The 17,248-nt window shown below is 33.4% G+C and overlaps 2 protein-coding genes across 3 annotated transcripts; both read left to right on the forward strand.

Annotated features, from left to right (window-relative positions):
- Nucleotides 1-2,689: 2,689 nt before the first annotated feature.
- LOC146898760 (non-specific lipid transfer protein GPI-anchored 14-like) lies at nt 2,690-4,117 on the forward strand. Its single transcript, XM_085734439.1, has 3 exons — nt 2,690-3,082; nt 3,292-3,393; nt 3,817-4,117. The coding sequence occupies exons 1-3, from the start codon at nt 2,743-2,745 to the stop codon at nt 3,960-3,962; spliced, it is 588 nt and encodes a 195-aa protein (XP_085590565.1). The 5' UTR covers nt 2,690-2,742; the 3' UTR covers nt 3,963-4,117.
- A 2,876-nt stretch (nt 4,118-6,993) lies between these two features.
- LOC146898761 (uncharacterized) lies at nt 6,994-13,716 on the forward strand. Of its 2 annotated transcripts, none has more exons than XM_085732091.1 (12): nt 6,994-7,201; nt 8,871-9,365; nt 10,795-10,882; nt 11,167-11,258; nt 11,355-11,473; nt 11,575-11,690; nt 11,766-11,893; nt 11,984-12,070; nt 12,895-12,955; nt 13,042-13,082; nt 13,165-13,285; nt 13,388-13,716. In XM_085732091.1, exons 2-12 carry the CDS (start codon nt 9,010-9,012, stop codon nt 13,445-13,447), a joined length of 1,269 nt encoding a protein of 422 aa, XP_085588217.1. In that variant the 5' UTR covers nt 6,994-7,201; nt 8,871-9,009; the 3' UTR covers nt 13,448-13,716. The 2 variants fall into 2 exon arrangements, with proteins under 2 accessions (XP_085588217.1, XP_085588215.1); XM_085732089.1 differs by having other exon boundaries at nt 11,167-11,256; nt 11,350-11,473.
- Nucleotides 13,717-17,248: the final 3,532 nt, after the last annotated feature.

Genomic DNA, 17,248 nt, shown 5'->3' on the forward strand with positions numbered 1-17,248 from the left:
GTATCAATCAGTTATTCAGGAATTGGTTAAATGGTACCCATTTAAGCGATGAGTTTGTGGGGTGTGTTTAAGCCCCTCCAGCTGTTATGTTGCACCAGATTCACACGTGAGTTAAGGCGCTATGCAGTCTTAGGGTCATTAATCCTAAAGAGTTTACGCACGCATTCACTACTTTGTAGTGTGTGATCTTACTCTCTCAAAGGTAATTGAAACAAAAAAGAAAAAGAATTCCTAAATAGTCATCTACTCATGAATATGAGAACTAACATAATATAATGTGGCTCTAATTAACAAATGAACAATATTATTTGTTTGTCTTTTAATGAAACTTATTTTAAAGTTTTGAAAAGATCTAAGTGAAGCTTTGTATATCAAGAATAGTTTCAAACATGGAATTGGTATTGAGTTTACTAGAAAATATCGTCAATCACTTCCTTACAATCAAGTTCGACGGACATTTTAAATAAACCCCTACTATCAAGTCACTTTATCACTTTTTTCAATCCTCTTGCTTTGCCTTATGAGATTGTGGTAAACCCGTATACCATGTTTTTGCGCTTATGTACTCTCCTTTCACCCCCTCTAAGACACATCCCCACACCATAGCGGCCTTGTTTCTTGAAGATTGGCACGGGAGACGGAGCCTACCAACATTCTACCTCTCCCTCCTCCGGACTGCTAACCTGCCTCAATCTTAACTTGTTTGTTGTCGCAATATTATGTTGCTCACCCCTTTCTCTTCGTCCTTTATTCTCACGATAACTTTTAAAATAATTAAGTCTCATGGTATATTTTCAAAATGAAAAATAAAACTCCTAAAAAAATAACACTTTCAACAACTTAAATGACAGTTTAAAAGAAACACAATTTCTTTTTTTGTCGAAAACATAATTGCTTCTAAATGGCTATAAATTTTGAATGAAAGTTTATGATTTAGAGTTAAATATGTTTTTGGTCTCTATAAATATGTTATTTTTTTCGTTTTATTTCCTCTAAAAAAAAATTCAACTTTTAGTCATTCAAAACTTTTTATCGTCACTTTTGGTCATTCTTTAATGTAAACTCATGTAAAATTCATATTTTTTAATAAAATTTTGCATAAAAATTTATAATATTATAAGAATCTCTAAAAAAAATAGTTTTTTTAACAAAAAATGAATTAAATATGAATTTTTATATTTTTGACGGTTAAAAATTCATATTTAATTTATGTTTTGTTAAAAAATACTAATTTTTTTTATAGTGATTTTTACAATATTCTACACATTTATGGACAATTTTATTATTAAAAAAGTACAAAAATTGACTTTAAAATAGGAATCAAAAGTAGTGATAATTTTTTTTTATAATAACTAAAAGTTTAAGAATTTTTTTAAAGGAATTATAACGAAAAGTTGATATATTTATAGAGGAAAAAAAAACATATACATGAATGAAGATCAATTTTGTCTGAATTAGTCATTAGATGGTAATATGATGTCACGATTTGTAGCCACTTGCATCATGGATGCATGTCACGGGAAGCTACAATTATCATTTTCCATAATTTGTTTGTTATATCCTCTGCTTCTGTTAGTGGGTTTGGTGAAGTGACCCACTCAGTTAGTGCACTTTTCCATTTTTGTTCACACCATTACTTTCTTTCCCTTTTCCATTTTCAATTTCAATTGAAGAAAAAAAAACACCCTAATTCATAGCCAGATTGTTTTCTTTAGTTAGATAACACCGCATAAGTAATGATGACAAATATATGATATTGAATTCGACACTTATACTTACACGTAAATACGTACCGACATCGAATGTAATCACATGCCAGACTTGCTTACAAGATGCTTACAAAGGTTGAAACGATTGAGAAGTTGATTAATATCTCACAAAAGTTGTGAATTCAATTCTTGATATTGTGAGAATTTTGGTGGTGGGTAATATATACGTACATATGTTTCTCTGAATTTTGTGGCATGTTCTAACCTAGTAGTCCCCGATACTAAACTCATTTAAATATTTTCTTATAAAATAAAACATTAACGATGCCAAACATCAACAATTGTTAGACAGATACGTCTTTAGTATGAAGTATTTGTGGTATGAATTTAATTTGTACACACTGACGGTGTAAAATATTTTCACACATGCCTCAAATCAAATCACAACATATAAATATTTATGAAGATATTTTAGAAATTAATTTATAAAAGTGGTACTATGATGTGATTTGATTAAATGCATAGCTAAAAAATTGACAAATCCCTCGGAAAAAAAAAGGTAAAAAATTGACAATTAATCTCTTTGTGGTACATAGAATACAAATTTACATAACTTTTGTTTGTCTAGAAAGTAGAAACTATAAAATTTTACAATGGCCAATTCAATATGCAAAAGTAATGATTCAAAAAAAAATATATAATGCAAAACTAATATTGGTCTTGCATTACACAATAACTTGTTTCCACCGTTAGATTAATAAATCTTACCATTTGACGAAATATAATATGTTGCGACTTATTGATCCAATGCTAAAAAAACAATACATGTACACTACTCCACAAATAACATTCTTTACCAACAACATATACGGCTCCACCATGCACATTACACAATAGCTTATGCAAGATATTCCAACATTCTTCACCAACAACATATACTGCTCCACAAATATTTATTTAAGTACTTCCAATCTCACATTACTTTCAACAACTTAACTCTCCCACTTTTTCACATATCCCCACACACACAAAAATGTTCTACCAAAACACAAAAGCCATGACTCATTTTCTACTACTAGCATCAATGATAATTGGGATTGGAATGTCAGATTCATCCAAAGACAAACAAGAATGCACAGCTCAATTGACAGGGCTAGCATCATGTCTCCCCTATGTTGAAGGTGAAGGAAAAACTCCAGCACCAGATTGTTGTGATGGTCTCAAGACACTTCTGAAAACAAACAAAAAATGTTTGTGTGTAATTATCAAAGATCGTAATGATCCTGATTTGGGTGGTATAGTTATTAATGTTACTTTGGCTTTGAATCTTCCAACAGTTTGTAATGCCCCTGCCAATATCTCTAAATGTCCTGGTAAAGTTTTTCTATGTTACTTTATTTCATACTTTTATGATATAGAAATGAGTCAAATTGATTATGGGATTTTTTTTTAGTAGTCGGGGTTTGAACTCGGACCTTGCATATATTATGTATTGTTTCTACCAACTGAGTTAAGCTCAAGAGAACTGATCATGGGATATAACATAACATTAAAGGTTTTTTCTTGTTAATTTTTGAATTAGAGCTGCTGCACATGGATCCCAAATCAGCTGAGGCTCAAGTTTTTTATCAATTAAACAATGGCTCCAGCAATATTAGTCCAAGTGCTGCACCTAGTCCATCAGGTATGAAACTTCGCTTATTATCATTATAAAAAAATTAAGATTACAAAATTAATTATTATACACTAAATAATTGAAAATACATCAACCTCTACAATTTATATATACATAATCTCTAGATGTCTTCCTATTATAAAATTGTTTTATATTTTTTTTTTTCATTTTCAACACTGTTTAAAATATAGTTCTCTGTTTTATAAAAAAAAAAATTCTTTATGTATATGTGACCAAACAAATATGCAATAATTTATTTCTCAATAATTTTAGAGGAAACAACTTTATAAAAAAAATATTCAATAATTTTTAGAGGAAACAACTTTATAAAAAATAAGATTATTCAATGACAAATAATAAAATTGTGGGGGCAGCAGTCCCTAATTGTGATTTTTTGCTAATAAGAGTGTCATTCATGTTATGTGGCTGTAGATGGAGCAAGCAACCAAGCAAGAAGTACTACACAGAAGAATGATGCATTCAGAAAAGAGAAGAGATTGATTGGTTTAGACGTTTTGTCTATTGGGGTTTTAGTTTGGTTTTTATTTGGTTATGCTGCTGGAAACTTTTTCATTTGAATACCAATGTGAATATTGATTATCATTTCCAAACACTTTCCCCCTTGAAGATTGTTCTCTTTTCTTGGTACATACTACATACGTACCATTGAAGTTTTCATTTTGTAAAAGTTATCACAACTAGTATGGTGTAATTTTGTTTTTGTTTTTTAAAATGGTTCATGGACACTTGTTTAGTGAGGATTTGACACATTTCTTCAAAGGTGGCCCTTGATTACTATGCTAACATAACAACATTAAATGATTCAATCCAAGTCATCAATGACCTATAATCTATAAACAACATGATGCGTGTGTGGGTTAAGTGATGAAACACCTCATATTGAGAAAAAAGTTTCACAAATACTTATTTCGAGACTTGTCAACATCACAACAACTCTATTGCAACAAATTGCAACAATGTGACCTATGTCTGGTAATGTCAATCACTTCTCCTAGTATGCAATTCCACCACTATTTGTGGGAGGGTGTAAACCATTGATTATATATTGAAAATGCTTCTCCGAACCAAATATCAGAAAAATAATCACTTTTATTAGCTTTCAACTCATGAATAAGTGCACTACAAATCAATACATGATTTTCCTCATCCATTCCCATGTGTCTAGCTATAACTCGGTATACCATCCCCTGTAACATTCACAATATTTTCAATGTAAGGTCTCATGATCTTTGCACCCTTGGTTGCCACCTTTCTTGGAGGTGGAGACAACATTGTGTCTTCTGGAAATGCTAGCTGACGCATTAACTCTTTGATGCGAAGTTTCATTTTGTAAGGGACTTTTTTTAGACGTTTCTGAATACTCACTATATCCCTCATCATAGAAAAATCATCTTCAACTTCTTCTTCACATACATGTAACCTTTGTCAATGAGGATCTATCTCATCCAATTGAATATGAAATTTTTTTCGGATCTTTATTGCAAGAGTACACACAAAAGGCAACCCATATGATGTCTTAATCACACAATCACAATTTTTCTTAACAATGTCGGTTGTCTTGGAGCGTTTTGCTTCCTTAAAGATAAAACTCAATGTGAAAACCCTCCAACTCATATTATAAAAAGTTGTCTTTGTATCTGTGTTCTAAGACTGTACGACTCCTCCCAAAACTTGCTTGTATCTCAGACAGCACCCCAACATGTTGCCGAATCTCCCACACAATTTCTCAAATATTTTTCAACTTTCCATGAGCCGATTCAATCTGGTTGGTGGTTCTGCAGCCTAGATGCAATACGCCATTTGTCCATGCCCTCACAATTTTTCCTTATCGGTGTTCAATATTGTAGTTTCAACATAGTCAAGGAACTTTGAGAATTTTTTCATACATCTCGAAATCGCATTACCGCATTTGCAAATGAATCATTTGTAGGAGATTCAACCACATCATCCCAAGCTCTCATGATGTTGTTAACTATGTCACTTCCCTTCACCTCTTTAACTTCCTTAACTTCTTTCCCGTCAACTTTTACATCCTTCTGTTTCGGTTTGACTTATTCCGTGATGCATTTCGCTCTTACATTTCTCTCAATATGAAAATGACAAAGTAAAGCGGCAGTTTCAAGGAGAACTTTGGCAACAACATTCTTCAGAGCAGTGTCCCTGTCAATGACAATCGCCTTAGGCATATTGAGTTTTGAGGACAACAGACCAACCAACATCTCTAGAACACAAGTAAAGTTACCCTCTTTTTCAGAGGTAAGAAAAGCAAAAGCAACATAATATGTCTTGTAGGTAGAGGTAACACCAACTGTCTCAAATAATGGCATTATGTACAAGTTGGTTTTATAAGTGGAATCCATGACCAAAACGGTCGGAAAAGTGTTGAGCAAATTAATAGACTTCGGATGAGCAGAAAATATGTCTGCAAGAGTGTTTTTTTTTTCTTCACAATTTGTTCTTGTGAAATAGACATATTTATGCTTCTCCAACTTCGCAACCAAGTATTGCATCTCCATCTTGTTTCTCCTTATTGACTTTCTATATCTGCAATGTGCATTCTACACTTGTTTTATATTCGTTAAACTTTCTTTATATTTTTCTTTCAAATCTATCAAAATATTCTGAGGCAACGCTAAGCTCTTTGTCATGTCAACAACTTTTTTCTTCTCCTTCTCTCGTAGTCTACCCGCAAGAAGGTGGCTGTCTAACCTTGGATCCAACTCATGGTTGTGAACTCCATTAAGAATGGCCAACCACCATTCATTTGTCTTATTCTTAAAGTAACCACACATCCTAATCGGACAATCACATTTGCTTGAGCTCGTGCCTTCAAGTTTCAATTTCTTCATTGTCTTTGGTGGTTTGTAAACTTTGTATACACCACTCTTTTCACATTGTCATGTCAACATTGGATTATTTATATTGGATTTATCTATAGATATAATAAATCCTGACTTTGCCGCTTGTTGATGAACCCAATCAAGCAAATCATCTCGCACTCACCATTTATCCTTAGTGAAAAAAAATGACGCAGTGTTTACTTCATTATCACGAAGCTTGGAAACACCGGTTGGTTTCGCTTCAACGTAAGCTTCAATGGAAGATTTGCATCAATGAAGCTTCAATGAAGGTTTGATATCAACAGAAGCTTCAATGATTGCTGGTTTCAGCTAAACACCATCATTTTGCACATTTTCAACCATCACTATGTCTATAAAATAAAAAATTACAAAGGAGAAAATTATAAATAACTTATGTAACAAGCATAAGGACAAAAAAAAAACAAAATTGGTGCTAAAATTCAAACGCTGACCCCCCACGCAAGTTAACTCACACTCATCGTGAGTTAACTCATGTTGGCACCTCAGCATGAGTTAAGTCACACTATGTCCAGGGCTCTAGAAATGACGAACCACACAGGAAAGGATCGCAACCCACGTTAAAATTTAAGTCACGCTGGGTACCGAGCGTGAGTTGAGTTAACTCACGCCGGGGTTATTTAGGGAAAATCGGGGCGAGAATGAGCAAAATGAAAAGTGGAAAGAGCAATATTCATTTTATTTTATTTTGTGAACGTATATTTGATCTGCTCTTTGCTTGCATTGCATCTTCTCTACGTCTTACTGCAGCAGAGCCAGAGTGAACGCTTGTTTCATGGATTCTCAAAATTGCATTCATTCATTCCATTAACAATGCTTGCTTTGCTGCAAGTGGAAGAAACAGCAAAAACACTCTCAGATCCAAATCTTCGTGACCGATTCGGATCTCACCAATTCAATTCGTCCGTGCGTTTCAGGTTAGTAATCAAAATTCACTTGTGAAATTGTTTAGCACCAATGCAATTAGCATAGAGTTAACCTAATTCATTTCTAATTTTTCTGGCGTTATTAGTATGTTATTCATAATTTCATAATTTACAATTGAGTTTATGAAGAAAAGCAATAAGCTAATGAGAAAAGCTTGTTACCAAGCACATCGAATTTTATCAAACAAGCTTATAAGCTAGTACAATAAGCTATAAGCTAGCTTATCTGTGACTTATTTTGTATTGATTGCATGTATTTTGTGCGATAAAGCTGAGGAGGTGTCAAACCATCATTTTCTCCATTGTGAGGTGACAAGTGCCATTTGGGTGGAGGTAATGAAATGGCTGGGCTTCACTTTCATTAATCCTCCGAACTTGTTTGTTCATTGGGAGTGTTGGAACTTGTAGGGGAGGAATAAGAAATTTCGCTCGGGTTTTTGGTTAATTTGGCATGCAACAATTTGGGTGATTTGGCAATCTAGAAATGGGATTATTTTTAAAAATGAGTTGAGAAAAGTGGAGGACATGGTAGAGGAAATCAAAGTGCTCTATTGGCGTTGGAGTTTGAGTAGACTAAAAGTTCCAACGTGTTTGTATTAGGAATGGTGTTTGAATCCAAAAGATTGTCTAATAAGGTAGTGGTGAGTAATAGGTGGCCTTGATTGTTGTTTTGCTTTGTGGCCTTGGGAATTATGGCTTGGTTTGTGATTGATTTGGTGGAGGGGAGTGGAGTTTTATCTTGCTGCCTGCTGTTGTTTCATTTTTCTTTTCGGATTGGGAGTGATGCAGTTTAGTCTCTAGAGGCAGTGTTTTTGTGTAGTGTTCCGGCGCTTTTTTTGCTTCAATGACATCGTTCTTGGCTTTGTTTTGGCAATTTGGGTGTATTCTGGGAGGACTTGTTTTGGTCCGGCCCATCTCTTGCTGTTTCCTCTTTGCACGAGCTTATACTTCTTGTATGGTTAGATTGCTTAATAAATTTTGCTGATTCAAAAAAAAAAACTATCAAAATAGTTATCCTTGTAACTAACTATTCACCTACAAGTTTCTTCACTTCCTCTAATCACCACACTTTACACAATCAAACCCAATATTTTATTTTCCGGGTAGGTATTTAAAATCTCAAATCAAAAGAGATTCTTGGTTTGTTCAATTTGTTCTCTAGCATGTGTGTTATTAATTACGGTTTTATGTTTTCAGGACATTCTAAGTAGTGAAGTAAAATGCGTCAAAAAAACAAAAAAAAAAAAAGCAGTGAAGAAAAAGATGCATTTAGCTATATAACTTTAAGAGTCTAACTGCAGTGGTTATTCTTTCTAAAAAAATATAACTTGTCCCACATCGAAAAAATTTAAGTTATAGGGAGGAGGATTGCCTGTAGTAAATCAATTCCAAATGGAAACACAATAGTGCCTGATCTTTTGATTGGGCTGGACTAAAAACGTGTGCTTACATTTTTTTTTTTTTTGTTTTCCTTCTGCTGTCTAATATTATGATATGATTATGATTCGGCCGGGCTATAAGGCAAAATAATTTTGAGACCCCTTATCTTGTGAAGCCCTGTGCAGTGAGCCTGGTTGCACCTACGCAGGGCCAGCCTTAGGTTTATATTCAATGGTTAGGCACTTGTTTTTTTGCTGATATCTGTTTCTCTCTGTTACAGGCATATATTCAACCGAACTAACTGAGTTAACCGATTTCAACCGGTTCCACCGACCGGTTTTTAAACACTGGTAACAGTATATGCAAATCTCCAATTAAGGTTACACAGGACACAACAACCTCCGAAGAAAAAAAAAACGATGGGAACACGAAAGAGACTCATCTCTCCAACAGAACCTTCTCCCGATCCAAAACAAACCACCACACAGCACAAACCTCTACAACAACAAACCACCGACCCACCAATTGTGCCTCCCAAATGGGGTTTTCTTTTCAAGCTCTCTCTCTTTTCCATCCCTTACTTCTACCTCATCTTTTTCCATTTCACCATCGATTCCCACCTTCGAAAATCCATCATCATCAATGCTGGATTGAGTCTTGCCGGGTTCTTTGTTACTGTAAGAATGATCCCTGTTGCTTCTAGATACGTTCTTAAACGGAGTCTCTTTGGCTATGATATTAATAAGAAGGGCACTCCTCAGGGTAATATTAAAGTGTAAGTCTTTCTACAATTCTTTACATCGTTTTTGTGTTAATTGTATTGATTAATGAAGTGGGTATGTCTTAGATTTTAGTTAAGATATGGGTCTTCCTTTTTTTTTTTTTTTAATAATCATGTGTTAGCTGCATTTTTTTTATCGTTGTTGTTTTCAATGTATTGAAAATTCAGCATTTCGGTTGGCTTTAGGTTCAGTTAAGATCAAAATTTCAGTTTTATATTTATGTATATTTTCTCTTTTATAATTGAGTGTGCATCTATTTATTTGTTTAGACCCTGTTTGGATAAACAACTTTGTTTTTTTTTTTTTTTTACAAAAGCAAAATGAACAACTAAAATATGCTATAAGCATGTATCTAGTAAATATTTATGTATGAGCTACTATTATAACGACATAAAATAAAGTCATAATGTTTTCAGAAGTTATTTTGGAGATCTTATGCAAATAAGCTCAAAAAAACCCATGGAAATGTCATAAATTAGTTCCATAAACTCTCACAAGTGCTTATGTTAGTAGATAAGATCATATAAGTCAATCCAAACAAGCCTAAGTATAGGTGCTCCTTCACTTTAGAGATTGCTGTACTAAAATATGAGGTTTATGAAAACTCCATGTGGAGGTTTAAGCTCCTCTTTTGATCATATGCTTGTTTTCACCAACTGTTCATCATATCCTTTTGGATTTTTTTTATGTTGATTATTAGTCTGGGGTTCTCTCAGTGGTAAGAGCTTAGCATTGTAACCTCAAGGTACTGAGTTTAAATATCCTCTGGGACAGTTAAAACATGACCATTAGTGTCACTTTAATAAAACTTTCCCGTTTTGGGGTTCTCTCTCCTTGAACTTTGAATTCTGATACATGTATTGTAAAACATTTGTGATGTTACTATTTACCCGACCAATTATGCTATTTGATAATTCTGTAAGCATGGGTATGTAAATTATAGTCATACAGATTGTTCACTTAGAAGTTAGAATACTTTTTTTACTGAGTCGTTGAATTGATATGATTATATTTTCCCTTTATCATTGGAATTCTTGAATGTGGCATCTTCATTTTAGATTTTAATTTCTTACATATAATAATAAGAACGTGCTTGTCACAATAACTGATGGTTTAATTTAATCATCAACTAATATGCTTGAAACTCATGGCACATAGAGATTGAGACACTCAGGTGTACTGTAGAAGAAAGGGTATCTCCTTTGGTTAAAATATTAAGTTGAAGAGAGTAGGAGAAATATTATTAATCTTCTTCAGTAAAAGTTATGAAATTGAAGTAAAAAAGTTCAATCAGAGAACAAAACTTAAGCTAGGGTGAATATGGTTTATGTATGCCATGCATGCGTAGCAAGAAATAGAATTCTATTCAACTAAATAAATTTTTGGTACTAAGTTTTGACTGTGCTGCATTTTTGAATGCAGGCCTGAGTCATTGGGTATAGTTGTTGGTATTGTCTTCTTGGTTGTTGCAATCTTATTTCAGTATTTCAACTTCACAGCAGATTCCAACGTAAGTATATTTTGTAAGTTACAAACAACAAGTATGGAAATCAAACTACTTGGTAACATGGTTTTAAATTGCGGTTGTGGTTATTCTGCAAACTTTTATATGGCAACAAAATTCGACCAATGCAGTTGAAATTGGGGTTTCAGAGACCTCAAAATCCTTTATATTGCGCCCGCAATATCAGTTACGTACCACAATTTAAAACCATGCTCAGTACAATATATCTTGAGAATGATATCAATAGAATAATGGAGCATTTATATATGTCAGAAATTATGATTTTGCAGTGGCTAGTAGAGTACAATGCTGCTTTAGCATGCGTCTGTTTCATGACATTGCTTGGATTTGTTGATGATGTCCTTGATGTCCCTTGGAGAGTGTGAGTATACAAGTTTTTGTTATTTTCTTCTAGGATTTGTTCATATCAACTAATAGAATAGTTTCTTTTTTGATTTAATGTCAATGTAAAGAACAGAAAATTACTACTTCCATCAATTGCTGCACTCCCTTTGTTAATGGCATATGCTGGACACACAACCATAGTTATACCAAAACCACTTGTACCACACATCGGCTTAGAGATTTTGGATCTTGGTAAGTTTTCGATACCTCTATGCAAATGACGCTTGAAGACATACTGATTACAACAAAATCTCACTACCTTGACCTTTTTTTTTTTTTTTTTAACGACGCAGGATGGATATATAAACTATATATGGGACTATTGGCTGTTTTCTGCACAAATTCAATCAATATACATGCTGGACTAAATGGACTTGAAGTTGGACAAACAGTGGTTATTACATATGCTGTAAGTCGAAAAGCTTGTAAAAGTGAATATGATATATTTTGGTCCTAGAAAATGATTCATACTGTGGATCTGCAGATTCTGATACACAATATTATGCAAATTGGAGCGTCAACTGATCCAGAATATAAGCTAGCACATGCATTCTCCATTTACTTGGTGCAGCCATTGCTAGCTACCTCTTTGGCTTTACTTTCTTACAATTGGTATTTAATAGTGTATCTCTATCATTTTATTTCCTTATATTCACATATGACTGAGAGTAGTTCGCTGACAGTCTGTTGTTCTCGTTCTAGGTATCCATCTTCAGTTTTTGTTGGTGATACATATACATACTTTGCAGGGATGACTATGGCTGTGGTTGGTATTTTAGGCCACTTTAGGTATTTCCTTGCTTTATCTGACAAAATATTAATTTGGCTATCCGCTTTATGTGTGTTTTCAGTGCTTTTCGAGTAAAAACTTGTGAATCAATTTTCTAATTTCTTTACTTGTATGAATCTTTTCATTCCTCTTTGTTAAGGGATTTTGCAGCATTTTATGCAAAGTTCTACCATTTTCTCTCTCCCTACGATAGATAAGATACCTTACTGTTTAGAAAATGGACAGTTGGATTTTTTATCTCGCCCATGAAGTTGTAATAATAATCTTCCAAGTCTACAATTTTCTTCTCAACCACGAACTTTTAAACCATGAACTTAAAATAATGATCTCCCAAGTCCATACTTTGCAAATAGACTGTCGATTTTGGATTCTCCAATTGTAGTAGACTATTTGGCGTGACAGCGAATCTTCGGTCCGATAATCAGATCTGAACTTTCTTACCTTCACGCAAATGGAAGTCTGTAGAGGAACACTAGTACATTCTATATTTTCCCAAATTATATTTTTTCTTTTGAAAGTCCAAAAAAACATTTGATTCTGCTTTTTGTTTGTTTGATCTGTTTTTATAATGTGTTTCTTTACTGCATAATTTTGAAGTTGCAATCATTATTTTAATATTTAGATCAGTTTTCATCTTGGTATAATGTGTAATATTGTTGTGGAATGTTGTAATTCATATTTTCTAATTGTTATTTCCAAGAACATAAGATAGAAAATGAGATCAAGCTAATATGAACTGGTATTTTGAATTCTAAAGTGTGTTGCATACTGGTTTGATTTGTGTTAATCTGGTTTTGATATCTCTTTCAATTTTTTGCTTCAGTGAAACACTCTTGATTTTCTTCCTACCTCAAGTTTTGAACTTTCTCTTGTCGCTCCCCCAGGTTTGACACTAACGAAATCTCCATTTTCGATAAATTGAATCTCTTCTGAACATGTTTTCTAACATAGAATATACATTTTCCTCCAGCTTTCTGGCTACATTCCATGTCCACGTCATCGTCTGCCAAGGTAGGCTTCGCATGGATGTAACCTAATGTTTATTTCATGCATCTTGTTTGGTCGAAACCTCATTTGTAATCTACTCATTCAGGTTTGACCCTCAAACTGGGTTGCTGACCGGAACAAATGATGGAACCCTCGTTAACTTCTTTCTAAGAAATTTAGGCCAGAAATCTGAGAAGTCACTTTGTATATATCTACTTATATTTCAGGTGATGATTCCCCGCTTTCCTGTTTATTTTTACCTTTTTGGTTTTCAATTCGACTAATATCTAAGTTGAACTTGTATCATTTTTTCTTCTTTTTCGGAACAGGGGATTGCATGCTGTTTCTGTTTCTTGCTGAGGTATTTCCTTGCTGGTTGGTACAAATGAAAAACTAATCTGATAAAGTAAGATATGGATCATGAGAACCACTTGAGAGGCTGAATTGTTGTATAATCATTTTTGTAGAAAAATCATTTTTACTGTAATTGGATATAGGAATTTATTTTGTTACTTGAATGTTGCATGCTAAATATCGCAACTTCAACAAATACACAAACGTCTGGAGTTGTCAAATAACCTAGTAACCTTTAAATTTTATATGATCATTAGTCTTGTAACACCCTAGTAATAGTATTATTTACTTTATCATATTTCAATCATGTGTTATAATTCAAAACATCATATGAGAAAATAGACTTGACATAACAGAATTGATTGAGGCAAGACATGTGGCCAGTGATTCCGTATGACCATGACGGTCATAATTTTGAAGGTAAATTGAAAAGGTCAAGAGGAGTACAACCTGCTCAATCATGCATTTGGTGTGGGAATAAATATATCAATTTATTTTGACTATGATATTTCCAAGTTGGGGTATCAGGCACAATCACAAGAGAAATGCATTTTCATTTTCAGCAGTCAAACAGGAATAAGATATAGCTTTCAGTAGTCTGACTCACATTCAAAACTGTCCCATGGATCATGGTACACTTATTTAGTAGAATTGAAAGTAGAATTGAGGTGTTCCTATCAAATGCTCAGAGAAGATTGAGAAACTCTTTTCGAAGAGAGGTTTAAGAAATAGAGGTTGATCTTCTATTTTCAGAAGTCGCCACTAACAAGGTATCCGTTTCAAAAATGGAATGAGATAAATTCATTTTGCAAGTCAACTTGATAATATGGAGCACACACATTTTAGCACAAATAATGTTATGTCTATGTTTTTTTTTTTTTTTTGAGAGAATGCTATGTCTACGTTGTTGTATAAGTATTTGATTAATTTTTCTTGACACTCACAAATAAGTCTCTTGACACTCACAAATAAGTCATCCACAACGCGAACTACTAGTGATATGATCATGCGACCGATTCAACGTTAACTTTATAGACTCCTTCGAAAGAAGGTTCCCAGTGAACCTGACTTCTGTTAATAACATGTCTACGTGATGAATATCACGGGTAATATATAACACGGTCTGTATTCCCGTTTAATTAGGAGGATTTGTTACTCTCTAATTTTAAACGTTGGCAGATAGTAGCAATAGAAGTTCGATAAGGAGAATTTCAAACCTGGTCTCAGAAATAACGAAGTAATTCAGAAGTTACAAAAGTAGCAATGCTAGCAATAAATTTGGATTGTTTTGTCAACCTGATTTTAGACGTAGCAGTAGAAAAAAAAAAGAAGGAAGATTGCAAGGGAATTAGGAAGAATACATGAAGGACCAATAATACAACTTTCAACAACAATAAAATTAAATTGAAAAACCTGATCTTGGACAGACAGTGGTTATTACATATGCTGTAAGTCGAAAAGCTTGTAAAAGTGAATATGATATATTTTGGTCCTAGAAAATGATTCATACTGTGGATCTGCAGATTCTGATACACAATATTATGCAAATTGGAGCGTCAACTGATCCGGAATATAAGCTAGCACATGCATTCTCCATTTACTTGGTGCAGCCATTTCCCTATACTCACATATGACTTAGACTCTGAGAGCAGTTCACTGTTGTTCTCGTTCTAGGTATCCATCTTCAATTTTTGTTGGTGATACATATACATACTTTGCAGGGATGACTACGGCTGTGGTTGGTATTTTAGGCCACTTTAGGTATTTCCTTGCTTTATCTGACAAAATATTAATTTGGCTATCCGCCTTTATGTGTGTTTTCAGTGCTTTTCGAGTTAAACTTGTGAATCGATTTGCTAATTTCTTGACTTGCATGAATCTTTTCATTCCTCTTTGTTAAGGGGTTTTGCAGCATTTTATGCAAAATTCTACCATTTTCTCTCACCATATGATAGATAAGATATCTTACTGTTTAGAAAGAAAATGGACAGTTGGACTTTTCATCTAAACCATGAAGTTGTAATAATGATCTTCCAAGTCTATAATGTTCAAATATCTCTATTTCTCATATCAATTTCTTCCTTTTTCCTTAAAATATTATTTATAAATGTGATTATTGGATAATATATAAATAGTTGAACGCTTCTTTGGAGTAATAAATATTACTTTGTGAGCTATGTTTCGAACACTATCAAGGGTGTGCATCATCACGAAATCTGATTTAGATCTTCAGCAGCTTTGTTGACTATCTGCCAAATGATATTCTTTCTGCTGTTGAACTCCCCGTCATATGAGATTCTTTAGGCTGTCGACAGATATATACGAACCCTTGCTAGTCTTTTTAAATCCCTTATTCTTAATGCTTATTACGTATTGCTATTACTTAACCTAGAATTTTCCCTCTAATGACCTGCATTAACTACTGATTTTGTTGCCCTAATTTTTCTCCCTCCAAATTGCCTACTATTTGAAATTCGAATTTACACATGTGTATAATATTGCCTATTGTTGTGGTTTAATTACCGTGTTACAACAACCGTTTGGTTTCCTCGCATGTATATTCTCAAAATTCTGTATGCTTGGTATCCTAAATGCAGTTAATACAATCCATTTAATGGCCACATGGAAAATAGGCAAATTTAAACTCTGCACACTTATCTCTTCCAGACGCCTCTATATATAGATAGATAGATATGCATGGAATATGTAGAATGCATCCTATATTCAACTTCCATTCTGCCTCTTAATTTCAACTCTATTTTCAATCTCCCATGGCTGGACGTAACATTGAGATGTTGCTGTCGTTTCATTGCTTGATCTTAACATTTTCAATCTCCCATCTTTTTTCGTTTTATAACAACATATTCCCTCACGTCTGATTGTTGTTTCCTTCTGTTGATGTCTCAGGTCCTTTGATGTTTTAAAATTGTTTCGTTTTTAACAACCCATTTTCTGTCAATCGTTTATGAGTTATGGCACCTATCAGTTATCGCTAAAATTCAATGAAATGAAGTATTTGTTTTGCTTTAATCCAGCAACGCTGTTTTCTTTATTGTTTTATATAATCTAGCCTGCATATTATGTAATCCCAGCATATATGATTTGGCCATTGATAAAAATCTTTTTCATCAATAAAATCCTGAAATGAATTGGTTTGTGCAATTATATTACCTATCTGTTATACCTCTAATGACATTTGAGACTCGAGAGTAAAGCAATACCGGGTTATTATATTCTCCTTTGCGTTTTTTCAAGATAGAAGAAGTAATCATCGTATTATATACATGTAATGTTTAACTGTGGGTAATGCATTGATATGTGTATAATTAAACGAATCATGACCAATGCCTTTTGTATGCTTGAACTTTTATTTACCCACAGAATGCTAATTAACAATATCTTGAGAGCAATACCCCAACATGTGAGCAGAATGCTACTTATCTAAGTCAATTGTTTTATGGTTTGTTCACATAATTGTTTAGTGGAACGTATAAAGAAACAAGTGCATATAGAACATGGATAAGTTTCTAAATTCATGGATACGTTTGGTAATGATTGTGGACAAACAAAAACTGATACAATTTTCAGCAAAGTTATTAAACCTTAATATTAGAAGTTGTTTATATCTTTGTATGTGTAAAACCAATGACATTGTGTCGCTGAAAAGACGTCGCAATTTAAACTTTAGTTTATAGGTATAATGCACTTAAAAAAAAAACTTAAGCAATAATTAACCTGTAGAGTCACTCTTCTTTTTTTTCTTAATTCTTAAAAAAAAAAAAAAAAAAACTTAAGCAATAATTTTTATCTTCTGTTTAGTGGAGTATTATGTTAAG

The sequence above is a fragment of the Medicago sativa genome, chromosome 8 (genome assembly GCF_051527215.1).
Source record: "Medicago sativa cultivar Bolivia chromosome 8, Bolivia_mono, whole genome shotgun sequence".
Lineage (NCBI taxonomy): Eukaryota > Viridiplantae > Streptophyta > Magnoliopsida > Fabales > Fabaceae > Medicago > Medicago sativa.